This window comes from Gossypium hirsutum, chromosome A12, assembly GCF_007990345.1.
Source record: "Gossypium hirsutum isolate 1008001.06 chromosome A12, Gossypium_hirsutum_v2.1, whole genome shotgun sequence".
Taxonomy (NCBI): Eukaryota; Viridiplantae; Streptophyta; class Magnoliopsida; order Malvales; family Malvaceae; genus Gossypium; species Gossypium hirsutum.
The window spans coordinates 8,683,639-8,701,322 of NC_053435.1; the positions used below are offsets into that span (position 1 = coordinate 8,683,639).

Genomic DNA, 17,684 nt, shown 5'->3' on the forward strand with positions numbered 1-17,684 from the left:
CAAGATTATGGTCTTATCACTTCTAGTTGAAACCAAAAGATTAAATAAATAAAAAAGAAGAATAAGTGCATCAATTGCAACTCACAAATTTTATGCATAACCTGCAACAGTTTAAAAGTTCCCATATATTATGTTTCTCTTGTTAGGTCAATCAAGGTCTAGAAAAATCAAGTTATGATAGGAGGTGTCAGATTTTAACATATTTTTCACATTATAAATTTTGTTTTTGAAGAAAAGTGCCCAATATATCCCATGTTTAGAAAGTGTAGTACTTCATTTGATGTTCCAAAATGTCAAATTTCAGTTTGACAGATATTGATAGTAGTAATTACTGTGAAAATTGGTTCAACAACAATCTTTTCTTTCTTCTAAATTACAATCAAAGGATCATCATCAAGAAATAAAAAGGCATAATTCAAAAATATTTGAAGATATATACCAATATGCTATCTTCTGTCTTCATGGTGGATTTTGATTCTGAATGCATAATGTACATTTTGGCATCTATGAACATTAACATTTCCACATAAATTAAACAAGAGTCATACCTGAAGTGCGTTTACATCTGTTGTGATCATATTTGTTATCCTCCCAAATGGGAAATTCTTGCGAACCTCATAAGTCAATCTCAAAGATTTGTGAAATATAGCTGCCACCTACAAAAGTAGTAGTAAAATATAAGGGCATGAATCAATCTCATACATTAACTTCCTATTCTAGGGGCTTACATGAAAATACTGAAGTATATATTATGAGAGTGTGGAATAAGTGTATACTATTGAAATATGTATATATTTTAAATTTATTTAGGTAGATAAATCTTATTTAGGTAGATAAGTTTTATTTATATTCTAGGAATATTTTTATTTTATCTTTTAGTAGTTTATTAGAATAAGAGAACTATTTTCTTTTATGTTTTAGTAGTTTATTAGAATAAGGGAACTATTTTCTTAATTAGGATTACGACTTTTTTCTCTATTTAAGTTCAGTTCTTTAGTTAATAATAATAAAACAGTTTTATTAAAAGCTCTCTTGAAAATTTTTATGGTATCAGAGCTAGGTTAAATCTCTAGTAATATCATGATTAAAACAGCCTTCACTGGAGATAAGAGGTCTAGCAATCAAACAGAGGAAGAAAGTTCTACCGTTGAAACAACTACCGAGAGTATAATGACTCAAGGGACAGAGGCGTCTCATCTTTCTTTTCAACTGGCATCTCACAAATTGAATGGCAAGAATTATCTGGAATGGTCACAGTCCGTAAAATTAGCAATTGATGGGCGCGGCAAGCTAGGTCATTTAAATGAAGAAATTGAACAACCACAGGTGGGCGATCCAAAGATGAGCAAGTGGAGGTTAGAAAATTTTATGATAATTGCGTGACTTATTAATTCCATGGAAGCATCTGTAGGTAAACCTTTTCTTTTTCTCCCAACTGCTAAAGATGTTTGGGACGCTGTGAAAGACACCTATTCAGATTTAGAAAACGCTTCTAGATTTTTGAGTTAAAAATAAAACTATGGAAAGCTAGGCAAGGGGAAAAAGAAGTTACTCTTTATTATAACGAGATGATGTCTCTTTGGCAAGAACTGGATCAGTATTATAATGATGAATGGGAGTGTTCCGGAGATGGTGTAAAAGCTATGAAAAAAGAAGAGAATGAAAGAGCTTATTTGTTTCTGGCTAGTTTAAATAAAGAATTTGATGAAGTGAGATCTCGGATCCTAGGGAAAAAACCGCTTTCAAAACTTCGTGAGATTTTTTCTGAGGTTAGAAGAGAGGAGACAAGGAGAAAAGTAATGTTAAAGCCAGGGTTTGAAGTTAATGATGATAATTTTGCTCTTGTAACTATTAAAAATAAAGATAATAGTGAAAAAAAGAAAAAAGCTTGGTGCGATCACTGCAAAAAATATTGGCACACTCGAGAAACATGTTGGAAGCTCCATGAGAAACCGAAAAATAGAAAGAAAAAGAGTGGCAATAGTCGTGGTTCACAATCAGGAGATAGCAGAGCTTTCCAAACAACTAATGGAAATTATGAGGGCCAAAGTTCTCTGGAATGGTCTCCATTCACTAAGGAACTATTAGAGCATCTACACAAGTTTTTTTCAATCACCACAATTTCGGATGAATTCTTCTATTCCTAACTCATCCAATAATCCTTCTTTTTTTGCCCAATCAGGTACTGATTTTTCTGTTTTTTCAGTGTCAAGCCTTGTAAAACAAACACATAGATCGTTGATTCTGAAGCTAGTGATCACATGACTAGTAGTCATTTTCTTTTTTCACCTTACACACCTTGCGTAGGAAACAAAAAGATCAAAGTAACAGACGGGTCTTTCTCGACAATCGCCGGGAAAAGCACTGTTAAAATTTCATCTTCCTTGGTTTTACATGATGTTTTACATGTGTCAAATCTAGCCTGTAATCTCATATCGGTCAGTAAATTATCCTAGTCCTCAAATTGTCATGTTATATTTGACTCATCTGTGTAAGTTTCAAGACATGGTCTCGGGGAAGATGATTGGTAATGCTAAAGAATTTGGTGAAATTTACTTTCTAGAAGACAACCATCTAAGTCAACCAACAACTACTTTATGTTTAAATTCTGTTTCTGATTTTAATAAGGTTATGATTTGGCATTATAGGCTTGGACATCCTAATTTTTATTATTTAAGATATTTATTACCTAATCTATTTAAAAATAAAAGTCCTTCATATCATTGTGAATTTTGTGAATTGGCTAAATATCATCAGTCATTCTTTCCACCTCAAAAATATAAAGCCTCCAAACCTTTTTCGTTAATTGATTGTGATGTTTGGGGACCTTCAAGAGTATCGACTTTTTTAAGAAAACATTGGTTTGTCACATTTATTGATGATCATACTCGACTTTGTTGGGTGTTTTTAATAAAAGGTAAGTCTGAAGTTAAAAATGTGTTTCAGTCTTTTTATACGATGGTGAAAACACAATTTGGTGTGAAAATAGAAGTATTTCGGACTGACAATGGTGGGAATTTTTTAGCGACCAATTAGGTGTATTCTTAACCAAACATGGAATAGTCCACCAAAGTTCTTGTACAAACACACCACAACAAAATGGGATTATAGAAAGAAAAAACTAACATCTTTTGGAAGTAACTAGAGCCTTGATGTTCACTAGTCAAGTACCACGTTATCTTTGGGGCGAAACCTTGTTAACAGCTACGTATCTTATTAATAGAATGTCCAGTAAAACTCTAAATTATAGAACTCATTTTCGTCTCTTTAAAGATAACTTTCTTAACTCTAAATTGATCACAGATTTATCCCTCCGAGTTTTTAGGTGTAGTGTTTTTGTTCATCTTCACAACCAATGTAAACTAGATCCTAGAGCAAAAAAATGTGTCTTTGTTGGTTATGCTTCTAATAAAAGGGGTTACAAATATTATGATCCAATTAATAGAAAGATTATTGCTACCATGGATGTCACATTTGTTGAAACACAATCTTATTTTGATTCTAATCTTCAGGGAGGGAATTATACTAAGGAAGATTCTTTAATTGATCAAGAAAAGACTAGGAGTATACAACAAAGGGATTCTAATAATGGGGAAGGGGAATTTATGATTAACACAGAAATTAATGATGTTAATGTTAATAAAAAGGAGTATGAAGGTGTAGAGTCTGATCATAAGAATAAAGAACAAACAAAGGAGTTAATTGTTTACTCAAGAAGAAATCGAAATCAAGAAAGTGAAATCCACCAGATTCATCACCAAGAATCCGACCCGCAAGATCCTGTCAAAAGTCCAGGTAAAGCTCATAATCCAGCCAATGATTTTTCTGATTTAAATATTCCAATTGCCAAAAGAAAAGGTGTTAGAAATATTGTCAAATATCCCATGTCTAACTTTATATCCTATAAAGCCTTATCTTCGACATTCTTAACGTTTGTTTCGTGTCTCGATACTGTAAAAATACCCAAAAATGTGAAAGATGCTTTACAAGTTCCTGAGTGGAAGGAGGCTATTTTAGAGAAGATGCGCGCTCTTGAAAAAACAGGTACATGGGAAACAATGGAATTACCTGTAGGAAAAAAAACAGTGTGCTGTAAATGGGTGTTCATAACCAAATTCAAACCCGATGGATCTTTAGATAGATACAAAAGCCCGGTTGGTGGCTAAAGGGTACACTCAAACATACGGGATAGATTATCTTGAAACGTTTCCTCCAGTGGCCAAATTAAATTCCGTTAAGAGTTCTTTTATCAATTGCTGTTAATCTTGATTGGTCTTTAAAGCAGCTAGATGTGAAGAATGCTTTCCTAAATGGGAAACTTGAAGAAGAAGTTTAAATGTATCCTCCTCCAGGTTTTGAAGAAAAATTTGGAACTCGAGTATGTAAACTCAAGAAATCTTTGTATGGTCTAAAGCATTCTCCTCAAGCTTGGTTTGAACGATTCACTCAAGTTGTTAAAAAACAAGGTTATTCATAAGGGCAAGCTGATCACACAATGTTCTATCGACATTCACAAAAAGGTAGAATAGCAGTTATTATAGTTTATGTCGATGATATCATTCTTACAGGAGATGATGTGGATGAAATAAGGCGTCTCAGGGAGCATCTAGCATTGGAGTTTGAGATCAAAGACTTGGGTCCTTTGAAATACTCTCTTGGAATGGAAGTTGCTCGATCAAAAAAGGATCTTGTGGTCTTTCAGAAAAAATATGTGATTGATCTTTTAAAAGACGCTGGGATGAGTGGTTGTCGCCCAGCTGACACACCAATTGATCCAAATGTAAAATTCAGAAATAAAGAAGGTCGATTAGTTGATAAAAGGCAGTACCAAAGATTAGTTGGTAAGTTAATTTACTTATCACATACAAGGCCAGATATAACTTTTGCAGTGAGCTTAGTGAGTCAATTTATGCACTCCCCAATGGAGGAACATGAAGAAGCAGTGTTTCGAATTCTAAGATACTTGAAGAGTTCACCTGGAAAGGGCTTATTCTTCAAGAAATCCGAACAAAGAGGAATTGAAGCTTATACAGATGCAGATTGGGCAGGCTCAATAACAGATAGAAGATCTACATCAGGATACTGTACATTTGTTTGGGGAAACCTTGTGACTTGGCGAAGCAAAAAACAAAGTGTTGTAGCAAGAAGTAGCTCAAGGAATTTGTGACATGATGTGGTTAAAAAGAATTAAGAAAGAGCTGAGGAAACCAATAACTTCACCAATGAAGTTGTACTATGATAGCAAAGCTGCCATTAGTACTGCTCACAACCCAGTCCAATATGACAGAATTAAACATGTTGAGATTGATAGACACTTTATCAAAGAGAAGATTGAAGAAGGCCAAGTGTGCATGCCGTTTGTTCCTTCAAAACAACAGATTGCTGATATACTCACCAAAGGACTCTCTAAGACAAGCTTTAATTTTCTTGTAAGCAAATTGGGCATGATTGATATATATGCACCAACTTGAGGGAGGGTGTTGAAATATGTATATATTTTAAATTTATTTAGGTAGATAAATTTTATTCATATTCTAGGAATATTTTTATTTTATCTTTTAGTAGTTTATTAGAATAAGAGAACTATTTTTTTTTATATTTTAGTAGTTTATTAGAATAAGGGAACTATTTTCTCAATTAGGATTAGGACTCTTTTTTTTATTTAAGTTCAATTCTTTAGGTAATAATAATAGAACAGTTTTATTAAAAGCTCTCTTGAAAACTTTCATATATATAGACCACTGAATTGAAATGGATAACTGAAAGGCCAAATGTCTTCCAACTAAAGCAATAGTGCTATAATTGAAAGGTAAAGGAGGCATAATTTAACACCTTCAAAATAGCTTCATGCTAGTTTTTATCTATTCTAGGGTGAAGAAACATGTTACCAGAGTAGATCGTAGACGAAAACCAACACGCCAGATATTCTGCACATACTGAGCCTCAAGTAGTATAAAACATAACTGACATGAGGTGAAACAAGTCAAAATATCAGAACCACAGCAACAGCTTTCCAAGGAATCATTTCATTGATTAAATTCTTATCAATTACAGGAAGAGGTAACAGAAGCCACAATTTTTTATCTTTGGCTGAAAAAGCAAACTAAAAACCTACTTTGCACATGGAATTACTTTTACCAACACCTATTCAAATAACAGACAAAATGAATGTCAAATTTGAAAAGCCCAACGACCATTCAGTAGGTGAAAACCACCACTGAGATTCAGAAATTGTTGAAAAAACATCATCCATAGCACAGATATCATATGTTCTGAATTAATTTGTACAAAAGAAAATCTCAAACTGAATGATTTGATTTGTATTGAACCAGAAATCAAGATAAGGAACATTTTCTTAAACTAGAAGTCACAATAAGGAAACACGGAATAGCGGTCATACCACTCCAAGAAACATCAAGAAGGCATAGGTGTAACCAAACCAGGCAGGATCACCTTGTTGTATTGACTGCAAATTTTAACAAGAGAATTACAAATTTAACACAAGGCATCATCTCTAAAATTGGTCAATTAAAGGATTGACTACCACAAAATTTTCTGTGGCTAGTGAAAGAAATTATTGTTTTATTGTTATTATTTAAAATTAATCCAATTTCTTTAAATCTGAATATCATCATGGAACACTAGGATTGGCAAATCAATAGAAAAAGAATAAAAAGCTGAATCAAATACTCCTTGAGAAAATAAACTAACCCGTAAGAGGTGGTTTACTAAAATAGGCCCTGTATACTGACAAAGGATAAACACAACCTGTGATGTTCAAATATGAATCTATAAGCTTGCATTCAGAAGTATGTTTCAGATTCTTTACCAAACAATCAAATCTTCATGAAATGTTGAACCCCATATGAAAGTGACACTTCATTGAAAAAATGTGAACGGTCCACAATGGACTCACCAAGAGATTAAATATAAAGAATTTTAAATTTAAGCAAAAGAATAAAAAAGCTTGATCAAATACACCTTGAGAAAATGAGATTATCTGCTTTATACCTCAAGATTAATATACCCAAAGACACATTGTCACGACCTAGCCAGACCAATCAGATCTTATCGTGAATGCATAATCAGGAATTGTCCTCTTTAGGCATCCACAGGTCCCTCAAGGTTTTCCCACCCTCAAGTGCTCCTCCACAGATTCCAACCGACATCCTCACATACAAAAGAGTGCACTCTACAGAACAGATAGATTTGGTATATCTTCTACATAGTACTTTCCTTTGTGTGTGAGGATGCAGGTTCGAATTTATGGAGGTGCAAGGGTGCCAAAACCTTAAGAGACCTACAGATACCCGAAGAGGAAAATTCTACATTACGCATTCCCAAAACTGTCTAACTAGTAAGGCTGGGTTGTGACATTAAAAGACACTTTTTTATGTCATAACCCAACCCAGCCAACTGAGCCACATCGTGAGACACAAACCGAAATTGTCGTTTTTGGGTACCCACAAATCCCTCGAGGTTTTCTCAACCTGAGGTGTGACCCCACAATGTCAAACCCACATCCTCACACACAAAGAGTGCACCCTGCAGAATGGATACCAATTGATTTATGGATACCCAAAGAGGACAATTTCGGATTACAACCCTACTAAATATATACATGGAGACCCATACCTAATTGACATAAAAATCCCTGAAAAATAAGGATTAAAATTGATTTTGTTCACAGAAAAAAAAAGGAAAATTATCTAGAGCTCTAACTACGGAAATAAATTTAAATTTCCATTGACCTTAACCAATGCCATAAACTGCTCACACAGAATTATCTATTCTGACAAGTTTGATTTAATTTTCTTAATTTCTTTACTTATTTCAACCTATGTAGCCTGCATAAATTGTCTGACCTCTGAGGTATATATACAACACATTAATCTTCACTTTCTATCTCTGTAAATTATTATTTGTCTTCTATTTTCATTACTAGAAACGTGTGAGAGGAATGCTCATTACCTTGATAACACCTCCCCACCAAAACCTGCATTACTCATTTAAAAACAAGAGTTTCAGTGACTCAGTATATATGAGACAATATGAAACCTATACTTGATAGAGAAGTCCTCAGGATGCATAAGTTTTCATTACAACTATACAGGAAAAAGAAAAACAAAATGATGTAGCTAACAAACCTTCTTCCTAAGCTATTATTCAAAGCTCTCAAAAGCCATGGCTTAGATCTTTGGGTTTCTTTGGCCCAACATGTATGGAACCTGCAAAATTAAAATTGTTATCATCGGGTAGCTGTGCGTGGAAGAAAATGCAAGGGAAGCAACAAAAATCCTAACTTTTGAATCAACGTTTCAGTCTGATCCCATGTATCTAACTTCCAAACATCATATTCAGTGATAGGTCTTCTATAACCTTGCTGCATGAGAGGAGTAATCCATCCAAAAGAAATTCCTACCATAGCATAAAGCATCAAAGTTTCAAAAACTCATAAGATTGTAGTAAGCATCCCTTACCAAACATTAGCACAGAACTGATGTTGCAACATGATGCTTACAGTTAAAACTCAACTCAACACAACCCAACTCTTTCCTAGTAACCCCACTAACTGTAACCTGCTATATGGCCCTCTTTGGATATAGACAGGTGGAGAAAAGTGAACATGGTATGGGGCCTCAACCCAACTGTCTGTCTTAGTACACAAGTGAAATGACCTAAAAGGAATACCAAGGACTATTATGCACTCTTCAATCTTCTTGTTAGACACTTATCCAACTCGTCAAGTGGACATGGAATGGGGCCTCAACCCACCATATAAAAGGGAAAATCTAGAAAATATGGAATGCACCAGTGTTGGACACCTACCCAGCTCCAACAATTCTGATTCTGAGCAACATGGCCCAAGGATACCAGGCTACTGGTAAAGAATATAGATATATATATATGCATGTATACATATTAATTATATCCATTTCGCAATGTAAAGCATCCCAAAACAGTCCAACCCAGTCATTACCTAGTTAGTTATAGTTCCATCAAAATGGAGCTTTTCAACAGATAACTAGCCAGCCTGCTGCTATTTTAACTTTTCTCAGACTTGCAGTACCATCACCAGTCCATCGGAGTACTTACTTGAAATAAAGTTGGCATGCCTCTCAGGGCAAATTTGCTCTCTTCCAGAAAGTGGTTTATATTCTTCATCATCATATGACTCATTTTGTACCAAAATATATCCCGGACGGGGATTGAGATTGGGAAAATAAACAAGAAAAAGAATCCCAAATAAAATCTGCATCAGAAAATAAGCACAAGTAAATGAAATTGCTTTAAAATTACTTGAAAACAAAAGTACAAAAAGCATTTAAATAAAGGGTCCAGGTTTTCTGTCCCACCTAACTAGAAAGTATTGGCATTTGATCTGGAGCTTGAATTTAATTACTTCAAACCCAAGAGGTTATAAAGGCCTAAATAAATTTGGGAGCAATCTGGACAAAACACTAGTAATGATCTCTCGACTTCAGTTTTAAGACCAAACATATTTTGTCAATATATTATCTTTTTAGTATAGTAAGTGGAAAGAATGTAACAAAGAAAAAAAAGGAGGTTGCCTAAATTGATGCCAAGTCATGTCAACCTAAAGAGACATGTAAATGGTTAACTGGCATCAAGGCAAATATAAAAGCAGGAAAACAAATATTTTATGGAGACATTGGGAAAAATAGAGTAGGACTTAAGGAAAATATACACAACAAACCTTGCAGAAAAAGGTACTGATGCTCAAATATATGGCATAGCTGCATGAGCAAACAAACTTGTAATTGTGAGTGTCCTAGCGACTTATTTAAGTACAGTATATTTTATCTAGTCAGGGCCCAAACAGATAAAGTTTAAATAGATGAACGTGAGGAATCTAGCCTGCGGAATAAATCCTTCACGGGCAGAATGAGATTGAGTAGCACAACATTGCCCAGAAGAACATAAACAATGCCAAAACGCACATACCAGCGAAACTCACAGATGTAACTTTTTGTTTCCAACCTTACCATAATAAGCACAGAGCACCAAGCAGTAGCCTCAATGATCAAAGAAGTTGCCTGTAAGGGAGTAAATTACAAAGCACAAACAAGTTTGAGCAGGCTGCTGCATTGCACATAGTAGATAACTAAATTGAATTCCGAGAACTAATGGTAACATCTAAGAATCACCAGGGATCAAGTAAATTAAATTAGATGAAATCAGAAAACAAATTCAGTACAAGTATACCAGTGGTCTGGTTTTTTAGCCATAATAGTAGCTATAACAGTCCTCGAAAATTTAAACTTAGAAATAAAGAACCTATTCCACTAAAGTTTAGTAAAATATTCTTGATTGTATGGTGTTATACTAGAAGATAAAGTCCAAGCCAGTAAGGGTACAAACAAGTACAGCACCGCCTACAAGTTTGAACAGAAACTCACCTCATAGGGAGCAAGACCAGTCTCTCCATTCAAATTAAAGATAGAAATACCCATCAACAATCTTAGTAGAGGCTCAATGGTACAACAACCAGCCAACAAACCAAGTATACAACTATAGCATTTTGAACTCAAAGAAAACCTCTGAATTTTGGAATTCTTCTTTATCAGAAATATCCGATAACAGCACAAGCCCAGTAAAACCAAATGAGAAATGGAAATCACCATGGAGTTGATAGCACAAGATGTGTATACACCAAAAGCACCATCAACCACTTTTGTCCAAGCCGTATTTGCCACTGGTTGACAATACCAAACCAAGGGTTCAAATGCCATCACCAGCAGCCACCTGAAAGAGAGGGAGAAAAGAAAAGTTTGATTAGACATTTACTCAACTCATCTTCTCCTTCTCATGATAGAAAATAAGAAATGTAAAAGGAAATTTTGTGCCTAGTTGTTTTTACTTACTACACAGTCCTTGCTCTTCAACAATGTACCATCTGCATTAAAAGAAACAGCTTCAACATTTAACAAATTTGCAGCAAATGGTAATCCCCTATACATCCCAACAGAAATCATACAGAAAATGAGAATAACAAATGGGTAACTATGATCCCAACTAATTCCACATCCGGGCATAAAGTAATACAAAACATTTTAAATTATAATGTTTCAGAACCAAGTCTATAAGAGCGTAACTCATACAAGGAAAATGGGATTAAAAATCAAAGTTTCAAGTTTCAGCAACCATCCCCATCTTTTCATAAAGGGTATATATGTACAAAATATGAAGCATATCAAACATGCAATTCAAGATAAACTATGAAACTTGTTCCATTACTAAGCAATTATGAAACCCAAGCACTCAGATTCGTCTTTCATATCCCGCAACAAACACAACAAGAACGAGAGCAGCTAAGATTGAAAGATACCTCTAGGCTACAGGGACTAGGACATGACAGTGTTCTTCTGGGAATTTGAGTATCGTAGTCCAGCAAGCCAGTTGAATTCAGTAGGAAATGGAGGGTTCAAGGTTGTTTCCATAATATATATATATATATATATATATATTATATATAAGAAATAAGAAATAAGGCACGGCGGCTTAAGCTAACGACTGAGGCACTTGTACATTATTTTATTAAGAAAAACGACAGAGACGCATGAAATAAAGAAAGACCTTTGTCTTTGCGAGTCTTCCTTACAATCTATCTTTACTAAAGTAAACATTTTCCGGGGTGGGGAGGAAATGGAATTGCAAAAAAAAAGTTTCCGCTTAAAAAGAACGAAAATTTAATAAAGAATGCACGTTTACGATTAAAGAAAGACTGAAACCTTGACCTTATTCTCTAATTCATCTTTCTTTAACGCTTTTTACAAACCCTAACGCCTAATAGATTTCCGATTTTCGACGGTAATCTTGCTTCACGTCTTCCATAGTTGCGACCTTTTGGCTTGAAATGTCTGATGCGAGCTGCAGAAAACGAGAAGAAGAATAGAAGAATAGGAGGAGGACGAAGAAGTAAGAGAGAGAGAGGAGAAAAAGGGATTGAGAAGATAGTACTGAATTTCTTCACACCCAACTCCAGCACACGCAAGGGTGCTAAAAAGAAAAAAAAAATAACGGTCATTACCGCTGTCGTTCTGCTACAAGGCTCAGCATCAAAACGCCCCTTTTCAGTAACCAAGCCCTTCCCCCAAAACGCAGCTTAGTCCCCCTCCCCCAAAAAGTGCCGTTTTGTGCAACATAATTAGCTCAACAGTTTAAATAGAAATTATCATAAATTAACTACTTTTTAACCCCATAATTATATGCCATAACAATACTCCCTCTCTTGAGCATATCCTTGTCCTCAAGGATCGAAAGGAGGATATTGCCTTTGAAATTCTATCCAAGCTTCCCAAGTAGAGTCCTTGGGAAAGGTGTCTGCCCATTCCACTAGCACCTCATTGATAGCATGATTCTCTTTTTTAACCATTCTTTTGTCAAGGATTCGTGCTAATTCCTTCAGGATCGAGCCATCTGTTCTAATAGGTGGCAATGTGGGGGAGTGTATAGCTAAGCCAACATGTTTCTTCAATTTAGACACGTGGAATGTGGGGTGGATTTTTGCTCTTTCAGGTAATTTCAATCTGTAGGCCACCTAACTGATTTTAGCTTCAATAGTATAAGGGCCCATAAGACTTGGGAGAAAGCTTCTAATTCCGTATCTTCCTTGTAATAGCTTGATTTTGGACTTAGTCGGAACAGTGGTTTCGAGACCACTATTCCAAGGCCGGGGAAAATTATTTTAGTATTATTTTATGTGTTATAATATAATTTTATAAGTGCATGTAAATTTTGGTATGTTAATTTTAACGATTTCTAAACCAACTTCAAAAAAGGGCTAAATCGCATAAAATGTAAAAGTTGTGTGTTAATGCCCAAATGTGTCTAATAGCTAGATAACTAATATTGAAGGCCTTTAAAGGGAAAAGTATACCCTTTTTATTTGTGGTGGCCGGCCATAGGGGTCATAAAGGTTAAATAGTCAAAGTTGGTGTGTGTATTAGGTGAGTTTTGACCAAATAGGTAATAAAATAAAGATAGGATGATATCATCCCTTTTCATCTTTTTCTTGACCGATTTTTCCAGCAAAAGAAAGGGGCTTTGAAGCTTTGAAATATCAGCCGCTTACATCCCTTGCTAGTAAGTGATTTTTAATGTCTTTCTTGATGATTTTTACATTTTTGGAATCCCTAAAGCATAAGCTTTCAAATGAGGGGTCTAGTTTGCAAAATGATAAAGAGTCTAAGGTTTTACCATGAATGTATATGTGTTGCTTGCTGAGTTTTTATGGAAGAATATGAATTGTAGTTGTCTAATAAACAACTTTTGTGAAGGAAATTTGCATGAAAATACATTTATGCAAAGTTGTAAAATAGGTTGTTAATGTGTGCAATAATGATTTTTGTGAGTTTCCATAGTTATGAAAATGGTTTATCTAGGCTTAAAGAGTAAATAAATTGAATAAAAATCTTGTTTCGAGCCTAGGGGTAATTTGGTAATTTTGACAAAATAGAGGGGCAAAAATGTAAATTTTACCAAAGTATGTCAATGGACTATTTTGATTAGTACATTGTTTTAATTAGCTAAATGTGATGTTTTAGATGTTGAAAAATGCGATTTGGGCCTAGAACGGGGAAAATTTATTTATGGACGATTATGTCTTTTTCACCTTTGTGGTATCGAGGTAAGTTCGTATGTAAATAATACCATTTTATACATGTATTTAAATGTTATCCTCACATGAATTGTACAAATATTAGTGTGTATGTGATTAATAGAAATATGATAAGACAAAGCCTTGATAAGCGAGGAAAAATCCAGTTTGAACCTTAGGAATAAAATAGGATACGAGTGACATGTCACTAGGAATTATGAGTCTAAATGACTAGCTCGAGAGTGAGCAATTAAATATCATGAGGTATGAGGTAGCTTTAGCTACAATTGAGGCACTTATGTGCAAAAGTTTTTCCGAGTATCCAATTAGTATTCTAAGTGTTCAACGGGTAATCCGAGGAAAGAGTTGATGATGGTCCCAATGAGGTAAGTCATTGGTGAGTATGCACTTGAGTTATGTTATGAGTTGTGTAGGTATGTACACTAAGCCTATGAGAATGCCTTGATATGTGATGATCTATGATGCATAAATATGTGTTCTTACCATGAGGGATGAAATGATGTTGTATTAATTTTGTGAACAATGATCATGAATGAGTAACTTAGCCTTGACAGATTTGAGTTACTACAGTAGTGTAACTTTGAAAATACACTAAAAATAGTGGAAAATGAGTTAGAAGCTGAATAAAAAATGGAAATAAATCTTATAAGTCTAGTTTCACATAAAGGAAACGGTGTAAGCAAAAGAATTTCCTATAATGAGATATTTGAAGTGGCATGGGACAGATTCAAAATGACTTCGAGATCCCCTGTTCTGATTTGAGAAAATCATTATAAATTGTACAAAAATGGTTATGAGTTATGATTTATATTCTTAAAATCCTTAATGAGTCTAGTTTCAAAAGAAATAGACAAGAACATTATTTGAGTCATTGCTATGAGATAATTGAACTTTAATGCAGAAGGGTCAGAACTATCAGACAGTGAATCAGGGGTAATTTTAAGGAATAAACTGTACTATTGGCTAAACCAAAAATTCTAGAAATTTTATGGTAGAAAGGTACATGAGTCTAGTTTCAAGGAAAATTAACAGAACTTAATTTAGAGTTTTGTAGCTCCAGATATAAATAATTTAGTAACTGTTGCTTAGGAAGGCAGCTTGTCGTGAACTTGAGAATATGTTGTAAACATTGATAAAACATGTTAATGAGTTTCTTATTGTTTTCATATGAACTTACTAAGCGTAAAGCTTACCCCCCCTTTCTTCCCATGTTCCCTAGGGTTGCCAGGTTAGCTTGGGTTAGAGGCCGTCACACTGTCGAGTTAACACTATCGGCATAAGTAAATCCTAGTGTTTTGAGTCTATGGCATGTATAGGGCTTTAATGTTGAGTATGTGATATTATGATTTACCCAAAGGCATTGGCTTGTTATTAAGGCAATATGTAGTTATGTAAATTGGTCTATGTCGGCTAATGATGTTGTGCGCCTATATGATTATTCTTATGCATGTATGTTATTATCTCTTGTGATGTGGCTTATGGCATGTATGCCTAGAGATTGAATTGAGACTCATTGATGAGTTAGTAACTGATGCAAGATTAAGTGATTGGTAAATAGTTAAAAATGCCTCATGAATGGTTTGTAGATATGGTTATGTATGCCTAGTAATGGACATGAGGTTTGTGACGTAATGATAGTTATGACAAGTATGTGGTGATGATGTGAGTAAATTCTATGATATTTGTTGCATAAGAAATTGACATGACCATAACATGTTTGTAGATGTTTAAGAGCTCATTTATGTCATGTTGTATGTTATTGGATAAGTATGTGTGCATATGTTGTGAGGGTGACAAATGGCTTGGAAAATAGCTTTGTAATTGTCTACACAGATAGACACACGGGCGTGTGTCTAGACCGTGTGTGACACACGGTGTGCCCCTTGGGCATGTTGTCCAACCGTGCGTCCCCTGCACTTGAAATTTTAAGTCAGTTTAATACACGGGTAGGTCACACTGGCATGTGACATGGCCGTGTTTTAAAGTCAGTGTTGCACGCGGGCTAAGGGCACGGGCGTGTCCCTTGCCACACGGGCGTATGTGACCATACGGTCTATACCTACACGGGCGTATGGAGCCTTAAAGCATGACATTTTTCAAGTTTTTCTTAAGTTCTTGGTTTAGTCTCGAACCGCCTCTAATGCATGTTTTGGGCCTTGTGAGCCCGTTTAAGGGGCAAAATGTATGTGAAATGAAAAGTTTTAAATTGATCAAAATTTTACAGCCCGATTTTATATAGTTGGTTGAGTTTAAATCCGGTAGCACCTCGAACCCTGTCCCAGCATTGATACGGGCGAGGGGTGTTACATTTCTCAGTGAATGTTGTCTGTAAGTTTGGATTTTCAGGTATACTAGGTCCCCAACTGCAAACGACCAATTGGATCTTTTCTTGTCTACTAGCTACTTCATTCGTTCTTAAGCTCGTTTCAAGTGGAACCTAAGGAGCTTCCTTAAAGTTTCCCTATGCTGAAGTGTTCTGTCCACCTTGGCTATCGTAGAGGAGCCTAACAGATATGATAGATGAATGGGAGGTTCCTGACCATAGAGACTGTGTAAGGAGTGGTGTTGATGGTCGAGTGGTGTATGATGTTGTACCACTAGTCTGCCAAAGGTAGCCAATGAATCCATTCTGAAGGTTTCTTACCAGTCATACAACGCAAATAACCTTTAAGATACCTATTGAGAACTTATGTTTGCCCATCTGTTTGATGATGGTAGGCAGTGGAGAGGAACAGTCGAGTACCAAGTAGTTTGAAAGTTCGAGTACCAAGTAGTTTGAAAGTTCTTGCCAAAATCTGCTAAGGAAGATTTTGTCTCTGTCAGATACGATAGACTTTGGAATTCCATGGAGCTTGTATACTTGATCCAAGCAGAGCAGAGCTACACTGGCAGCAATGAAAGGGTATGCCAAAGCTAAAAAATAAGCATGCTTGGTTAATCTATCAACTATTACCAAGATGGTACTTTGACCTTTGGATAAAGGAAGACCTTCTGTAAAATCCATACTGACAGCAGCCTATGCTCAATCAGGTATTGGAAAAGGTTGCAATAATCTAGGGTATACAGCATTGTCACTCTTGTACTGTTGACATGTGGTGTATTCGTGAACCCACTGTTTGACATCTCTCGATAACCCTTTCTAGTACAATAGGCTAGTTATGCGACGCCCAGTAACATGCACTCCTGAGTGGCCACCAATGGCTTCACTGTGGAACAACTTGAAAATTGCCTTCCTGAGGTCTGTGTTGTAGTCGATAATCACTTTTCCTTTTCGCTTAAGAAACCTGCCATGCCAGGAGTACTTGAGATGGGTTGAGGATTTTGTAGTAATTCCTTAGACAACTTCTGTAACTTTACATTTTCCAACCCAGCCTATATACTTTTATCCTAGAGCTCTGACCATGTAAATGGCATCTCCCCCAAGCACTGGTGAATTTGACCGTCTGGCAAATGAGTCTTTCTGGATAAGGCATTAGCCACTATGTTCTAGGACCCCTTTCGATAAATGATAGAGTAGTTATACACCAACATTTTGGACACCCACTTCCGTTGATATGGGGTGATGGCCTGTTACTCTGATAGGAATTTCAGACTTTGGTGGTCGATCTTGATAATAAAAGGGTCTTCCAACAAGGTACGAATACCACTTTTTAATCGCAAGCAACACAGCCAACATTTTTTTATCATATGTGGACGAGGCTTGGTGTTTAACTCTTAAAGCTTTGCTAAAAAACGCCATTGATTTCCCTTTTTATTGTAACATAGCGCCAATGCCATTACCACATGCATCTGTCTCCATATAGAAGGGCTAGCAAAAATCTGGAAGAGCTAGTACTGGTGCTGTGCAAATAACTTCTTTAAGAGCCAAAAAAGCTATTTGTGCAGATTCTGTCCAATGCCACTACTGATCTTTCTTCAATAGTGAAGTGAATGGTTGAGCCATGGCTCCATACCCTCGAATGAACCTTCTGTAGTAGCCAAATAACCCCAAGAATCCTCTAAGTTCCTTGATGTTCTTAGGTATAGGCTAAGAGAGAACTCC

The 17,684-nt window shown here is 35.6% G+C and overlaps 1 protein-coding gene and 1 long non-coding RNA gene across 11 annotated transcripts in view; one reads left to right on the top strand and one right to left on the bottom strand.

Annotated features, from left to right (window-relative positions):
- The window catches only part of LOC107928546 (ABC transporter C family member 12), a 28,901-nt gene extending 16,464 nt beyond the window's left edge, over positions 1–12,437 (bottom strand). Inside the window, exons 1-14 of one of the 10 annotated variants that reach the window (XM_041082635.1) lie at positions 12,053–12,437; positions 11,351–11,892; positions 10,887–10,918; positions 10,422–10,767; positions 9,880–10,058; positions 9,719–9,758; positions 9,097–9,253; positions 8,304–8,418; positions 8,148–8,228; positions 7,972–7,996; positions 6,712–6,768; positions 6,401–6,466; positions 5,889–5,963; positions 549–656 (exon numbers count right to left, since the gene is read on the bottom strand). In XM_041082635.1, the coding sequence (XP_040938569.1) occupies positions 549–656; positions 5,889–5,963; positions 6,401–6,466; positions 6,712–6,768; positions 7,972–7,996; positions 8,148–8,228; positions 8,304–8,418; positions 9,097–9,253; positions 9,719–9,758; positions 9,880–10,058; positions 10,422–10,754 (1,236 nt within the window). In that variant the 5' untranslated portion in view covers positions 10,755–10,767; positions 10,887–10,918; positions 11,351–11,892; positions 12,053–12,437. Of the gene's footprint in view, positions 1–548; positions 657–5,888; positions 5,964–6,400; positions 6,467–6,711; positions 6,769–7,971; positions 7,997–8,147; positions 8,229–8,303; positions 8,419–8,980; positions 9,254–9,718; positions 9,759–9,879; positions 10,059–10,421; positions 10,768–10,886; positions 10,919–11,350 lie in introns of those variants that run through there. The other 9 variants (XR_005906102.1, XM_041082640.1, XM_041082636.1 and 6 more) reach the window with 9 other exon arrangements.
- Positions 12,438–13,027: 590 nt separating this feature from the next.
- Positions 13,028–15,223, top strand: LOC121210853 (uncharacterized). Its single transcript, XR_005906103.1, has 3 exons — positions 13,028–13,107; positions 13,569–13,651; positions 14,862–15,223. It is a non-coding gene; the product is annotated as an uncharacterized lncRNA (long non-coding RNA).
- The last annotated feature ends 2,461 nt before the right edge of the window (positions 15,224–17,684 follow it).